Source organism: Acanthisitta chloris, unplaced genomic scaffold, assembly GCF_000695815.1.
Source record: "Acanthisitta chloris isolate BGI_N310 unplaced genomic scaffold, ASM69581v1 scaffold22000, whole genome shotgun sequence".
Lineage (NCBI taxonomy): Eukaryota > Metazoa > Chordata > Aves > Passeriformes > Acanthisittidae > Acanthisitta > Acanthisitta chloris.
Window position 1 is genome coordinate 12,813 of NW_008652703.1, and position 7,045 is coordinate 19,857.

General features: G+C 42.2%; 1 protein-coding gene across 1 annotated transcript in view; it reads right to left on the reverse strand.

The window, feature by feature from the left end:
* Positions 1–6,642, reverse strand: part of GNPTAB (N-acetylglucosamine-1-phosphate transferase, alpha and beta subunits) — a gene marked incomplete at both ends in the record, with an annotated part of 17,930 nt that extends 11,288 nt beyond the window's left edge. Inside the window, 3 exons of the mRNA XM_009078243.1 lie at positions 903–944; positions 3,372–3,491; positions 6,557–6,642. Coding sequence (XP_009076491.1) covers positions 903–944; positions 3,372–3,491; positions 6,557–6,642 — 248 coding nt within the window. The remainder of the gene's footprint in view (positions 1–902; positions 945–3,371; positions 3,492–6,556) is intronic.
* Between the last annotated feature and the right edge of the window lie 403 nt (positions 6,643–7,045).

Consider the following 7,045-nt stretch of genomic DNA (forward strand, 5'->3'; position numbering starts at 1 on the left):
ACTCCTGGAGCTCTGTCAGCCTTGGGGCTGTGACCACTGCCCTGGGGAGCTGTTCAGTGTCCAAACACCTCTGGGGGACGGACCTTGTCCTGATATCCAACCTGAACCTGTTTCAGTGCCCAAATACCCTCTGGGGGAAGAAACTTTGCCTATAATCCAACCTTTTCTTTGCCTATACCTGACAGGGTTGGAGAGAGGTGTGGGATGTCTGTCCTGCCGTGGCTTCAGGGAGAGGAAGGGAATGAATGGCCTTGAGCTGAGATAGGGCAGAGTCAGACTGGATGTCACAAGAAATGTTTTCCCTGTGAGGCACTGGGATATTGCCCAGGGAGGTGGTGGAGTCACCATCCCTGCAAGTGCTTTAGTGGCATCTGGATCTGGTCCTGGATGATATGGTTTAGGGGTTACTGCGGTGACAGGTTAATGATTGGACTGGACGAGCTTAGAGGTCTCCTCCAGCCTTGATGATTCTATGATTCTATGAAATGAGTGGTACAGACCAGGCCCTGCTGCTTCCTGGCACAGAGCCACACGAGGCTTGGACCCTCCACAGATGACCTGCAGCGCCATGTATACAACTGGCAGGTGAAAGCAGCATTCAAAAAACATTCATGCTTTTGAACCACAGAACTACAGGCACATATGCACTTAAAGTTCATACTGGGAACAGGAACTCTGTCTGAGGAGGGACAAGCATATGCTTTCTGAACTCCAGAAACTGTTATGTTTTAAAAAGTTCATTTATGTGTGTCACAATAACATTACGTTGATACTTATGAAATAGGAAAGCATGCCTAGGCTACAGAAAGCCAAACCACCACCCCAACCAGCACCTGCTTTCAGCTAACTACAAGTAAAATACCATTTATTCCAATTTATGCCCAAAAATCACAAAAACTCACCTCTTCTTTGTTGGTTCTGTTGCGTTCTTTCCAAGCATTTCCCTGTTACAAAGTTAAAACAACTATATTAAATAACACTGAGTTGACAGTAAGGAACTGAGTCTAATCTGAGGCTGTTAATTGAGTCAGAGACACATTGTTAAAGCACCAATAACCTGGTTATAAAGCTGCCAAAACCTTGCCACTGGCCTTGGCAAGGTAACCATAGGCTGACACAAGTGCCCTTCCCTGCTCACCCTCATGCAGGGGAGCTCAAAACCTCATGGCAGTTGTGGCAGCAGGACTCCTCTTGCTAACAGGATTTATGGGGTTATTGTTAGATTACTTAACTGATGTTGGTGTGAAAAACACTGGTAAGCAACCAGGACGAAGTGACCTGAAACTAGGTTGGAGAGCATCCAAAGGAGGCAACGAAGACGGTGAAGGGCCTTGAGGGCAAGCCACATGAAGAGTGGCTGAGGCACTTGGTCTGTTCAGCCTGGAGAAGAGCAGAATAAGGACAGACCTCATCGCTGGATACAACTTCCTCATGGAAGAAGTAGAGGGGCAGCACTGACCTCTGCTCTCTGGCAACCAGGGACAGAACCTGAGGGAATGGCCTGAAGTTGTGTCAGGGGAAGGTTAGGCTGGAGATTAGAAAATGGTTCTACCCCAGAGGTGTTAAGGCACTGGAACAGCTCCACAGGCCAATGGTCACAGCCCCAAGCCTGACAGAGCTCAAGGAGTGTTTGGACAATACTCTCAGGCACAGGGTGGATTGTTGGGGTGTCTTGGGCAGGGGCAGGAGTTGGACTAGCTGATCCTCAAGGGTCCCTTCCAACTCTGATAATTCTGTGACAGGTTGATTGGATTGTTTTGCCTCACAAACATATTCCGATATGGTCTATCATGCATTTGCCATAATAATATCAGAAGAGCTCTCACCCTTCTACTCACACCAACAAACAGAGAACAACCATGCACCAGCTGCTCTTTCCCACTGAAGAATAAAGTACTCAGAACATGACTAGCTCAAATCAGGCATATCAACAAGAAAGTTACAACTTAGTACATGTTATCATTCAATACAAAATATACACTGATTTGGAGAGACTTAGAATACCCTTGCCTTTGTCTTCTGCAGTTACCTCCGTACTATGAAAGAGCTCTTTTTGCTCACCGGTTTCAGACTACATGAAAAAAAATAATCGACAAGGGAAAGAACCAGGTGCCCCTGTAGATAAAATAATGTGGCATGGATATGATTCTTACTCATAAGCTTCATACCAACTTTCCACCCCAGTGTTATGGAAGAAAACAATGTTTGTTTTTCCCTTTCCAGGACGGGAATCACAGCATGAGTGATGACAGAGCTAAACCCACTAGTATCAGCAATATGAACTGTTAAGAAAATATTAGCATAAATTTGAAAGCTTTTCAGAGCAGATACCATGTCTATGTGTAAGTTGTTTAAAGTCAATGGATTGAAAGTTCTACTAATACTTTCATTGTTTAGGTAGCAAAGCAAAGATCCAGAGCTTCCCTTGAGATGATATTGTCAGTGGGACCTAAAGTGCAAGGCATAACATGCCAAAAATCAGATCAATCCACTTCCTTGCTGATCCTTCTGAATTCAATTATTACAACCCTTAAAACACAGAGTGGTCCATTTAGCATATTTATTGGCCAAAACAGAGGTAAGACTGGATGTGGCGATTAGTGCCATGGTCTAGTAAGCATGTAGGGTTGGACTCGACGATCTTGGAGGTCTTTTCCAACCCAGTTGATTCTATGATTCTGTGTGAATAGAACTGCTCATTAAGAACTGAATCAATGCTCACAGGACATGACCCAAGGTATCTGCAGCAGCCTGTGCTGGAAGTCTGAGACCAGGAGTTTTGCAGAAGAGTCTGCAACAATTAATGCCATAACACTTGGCTTTGCCTCCTGAGTTAAAGGCCAACTGATACCTTTGTGACATGAATACATTATTTTCCCATTTCTCAGTTTCAGTGTTTGTGAGACTACAAATCTAACTTTAAAAAGAAGACCTTAAGAAACACATGCTTAAGATGTTATTAAGCCCATTATGAAAAGAAATACTGGGGCAGAGGGACGGAGGGAGAAAAATGGGATGAAGAGAAGTTATATGTTTGAGATATAGTTTATTATTGCTATTTAAAAACTGAGCTGCAGAAATCAATACAAAACAACACACACAATGCACAGCTTCCCATACAGCATTCCACAAATTCATGACAGAACAGCCTTAATTATCATGCTTTGTTTCTTAAACAGTTTTCTGACTAGACACTACTCCACAGCTAAAAGCAGAACTGAAACAAGGTTTTGGGAACAATCAAATGAGGAAGTGAGAAAATGTACTTTGAATTTCATGCTGAGTAACATGGCAAAAATAACAAAGAGATAACTAGTCCTGCTTTAGATTGCTGCTGTTGGTTACAAGGGAAAAATACATAAGATTATTACCTCATTATTTTCTGTTCTTCCTCCATCTGTTCCCTGACCTGTTGCAACTCTTTGATCAGCTCAACATCTGTGCCGTTCACCCAGGTGTACACCACGTCGATTGGCATGGGCAAACACAGCCTACATATTCAAAGGAAAGCCACATGAGCTGTTTAATATTACATTACAAGTCTTCATGGCATCTTGCAATAGCAGTTCTGTCTAACAACAGAAATACTTGGTGTCTGCGCTGCAAACAGCACCAAGCGAAAAGCATCTCTTCAGCTATATATATATCATGGCTTAATTGTACACAAGCCTGTGACAAGAGAGCACAGACATAAACCAAAAGAGACACAAAGTGGCTATAACAGTTCACTAACTCAAGGAAATTCCAACTTTATGCTCTGAATGTCACTGACATGAACCTATAACCTGCCATGCTCAGAGCTGAGATTGCAGCTGAAGACAAACCTCCTTGTCTCAGCATCCAGTGCTGCTGAAGGAGCACAACAGCCTCTGGACGTGTCCCACGCTACCATATGGTGATCTCCAACCTTGCTGAACCTCTTTATGAACAAGTTTAAGCTCCTTGCTGTAAACCTCCTGCCTGGTACAGGGCTGTACTTACCCACCAATAGCAACTCAGCTGTTACATTGCTATTCCTGCTCCCTAATTTTTGTATCTTTTCCTCTCTCCTGCCTTACTCAGTTCAACAATTAATTGCTTGCCAGCCACTGACAGCTCTCACTTGTTGTACTATACTGCAAAGTCTGAGGACTGATCATTCACATTTTCTTTCCATACATACTCTGGAGTTTTAAAGATGTCCTGGAACAGCAAAGTTCCACCTCAGCATTGGCTAAAATGCAGGTTTTGCAGGTGGAGTAATAAAATACAGTTCTAGTACAAGACACTCATGCAAGCAACTCCATTATCCAATTTCCTTCTCTCCCTTTTCATTTTCATATCAGAACTAAGTCTTCAAAATTGGGTTTGGATGAGGTGACTTGATAAAAAGCCCTATAATTTCTACTCCACTTTTCTCAAGCTGTGTAAGAGCCTGGGCAATGTGAGTAGCAAGTTCAGCAGTTGATGTGACTTCCTGTAAAGATGCCAAGGGTATGCAACAGGTGTGAAAAGCAAACCAAACCAGTTGCTAAACCTCAAGGCAAACCAAGAAGTATTCCTTGGTCTGGCAGAGAACAGAGTTCAATAGGTGTAACTAACAGTGCTAGCAACATCACTGGGTTTATGTGATGATTTTTTGAGCTTGATTTTGGGAGCTTGCCCAAATACACAAATTTGTCTACATTTTACAGGTCAGTTTTCTCTATAAAAGTTTCAAACACAACTGTCACACAAGAACAGAGGTGTTTACCTGCAAAGCTCCTAGAAAAAAATAACACTCCTTAAATTCAGTTGAAGGTCTATTAGTATTTCCCAAAAGACCTTGCAGCTTTTACTGTCCACAAAGCAATGGATCTGCTTCATTTCCTAACCAAAGAGCTTCCTGTTCTCCAATTCTGACCATTTTTCCTCTAACACTAAAACAACAACTAAGTAAAACCAATGGATAAGCTAGACTCAAAACTGGAGTACAGTCCTCAGTTTATGTTCAGCCCTACACACTGCATTGATACCAGTCTTAACAACTCCACCAAATCCCCTCTGACACTAGAGCCTACTGCAGGGCAGGGTCTGTTGCTGCATTTGTCAAGTGTGATAACAAATATAAGTTGAACCCCTGAAAAGGGATGCCTGAAAGTATGTCTCCACAAAGCCTTTTCTGCTGGTATGAACTTTTGCAGGAAGTTGGTATCTGCACATAAATATCACAGCAAACTTCCCTGTCACGCCTGACAGAAGAATATTAAAGGCATATGGGTGAACTGAAATAACTTAAGGAAAACCTTAAGCTTTTGCTCAGGCAGCCAAGAGTTCCTCCCCAGGCACTGGATGTTTTGCTCCCGATCCACGGAGATGAACACCAGCCAAGGAGTGCTTTACATAACCAAATGAAGAAAACACACTGCTGAAAGAGGAACTGACTATGCCTACCCCACGACAGTAAGATTTTGTGATTGTTGCAGACAAAGTCAAGCACTATATAAAAATACTGCAGGTAATTATCACAAAGTCAGGTATTGTAGTACTGACAGAAAGAACCTACCGTGTTTTCACTTCAGTATTGCAAATCACTCACATGAGCTGTATCACTCTGCTTTCATCTGTCATCCTTTGGGAAATGGGGCAGGGGGTAAGAACTGAGACTGCTGAAGTGCACAGTATTTACTGACACCATGCAATGTGCTTTTCCAGAGCAATCTTGCACCAGCTGAAGCGTGACAAATTGATCTGCTCATCTCTACTGTCCTATGATTCAACAAACCTCAAGGCAGATTAAAAGCAGCTGCTTTCAGGGTTGTTTTTTTTTTCCCCAGTCAAGTGTATCAATGTTAAGAGTCAGATGATATCTCTTTAGCAGCTTTCTTCCACCTACCAACTCACAGTCCACTGACTTCCTGAACAACAGACCCCACAGCTATCCAGGCACAAAGGACGAAACCACAGAAGTCATGCAGCACAGAACATAACTGGAACAAATGACCCATATGACTTGGTTTTCCAATTGCTGTGAGAGACTTCTCCCATGCACTCAGCTTTTAAAAGCTCTTTCATAGCTTTGTGACACCTCTGCTAAATCATGGTCCTCGAGACATCCCAGAAAACATAAGGTAGATGAAAAATAACTTTTCAAAGCACTGAAAGCTGGAATTTTAAGCACATAGGAACATCACATAACATTTTCCTATCTTAATATGGAAAATTTGTCATGTCCTCCTTTTATGGTTAACATTGTCACCACTTTGATGTTTCATTGGAGACTGGATGAATTAAACACATTTAAAATGTACACTCTGTGATATGACTAGAGCTTCCAAACGTGAAACATCTTCCAAGCTGGGAGATCATGTATATGACTAGAGCTTCCAAATGCGAAACATCTTCCAAGCTGGGAGATCATGCACTAACTATGCACTAACGTTAAACCATGAAGGTTAAAGTTTGCTGCAGATTTAGAGCCCATACAATAAGGTCCCACTCAACACTTTGTTACTTCATCTAAAATACCTGATTTAAATATCTGATAATTCATTGAACAGTGCAATGTGCAGCACTGGCAAGAGCAGATAAAGCTCACCGATTCTGAAATGATTTGCCAGCGACGTTGTCTCTGTAGGAATCAAACATAACATGGTACTGGTCTCTACTCCACTCCAAGACAACCTGCAAAGAAAAACAAACAAAACCACTTGTTGTCATCACCTTCTAAAATCAAACACTTAAATTTCACCTTTTGAAATGTTTAACCATAATCTGTTTCACTCCAATTGATCTATGCATTAATGCACAACTGATCAGACCACAGTCCGAACCAAGTTGTGACACTGAGCCAGCAATCAAAACCAGAACTGAGCAGCACACTTAATTTAAACAAACCTTGGTTTTCGCTGCAGGAAAGGACTTCGTGATTTACAGACACACTTCTTAAACTACTGTTTATTTAGGTTACCTCCCACTTGTCCCTTAGTCTTTAAAATATCAGGAATGGTTTCCCAAAACTGAGACCTAAGTCAAACATACTTCAACACAAGCAGGAAACACCCAAGACACACACACACACACACAC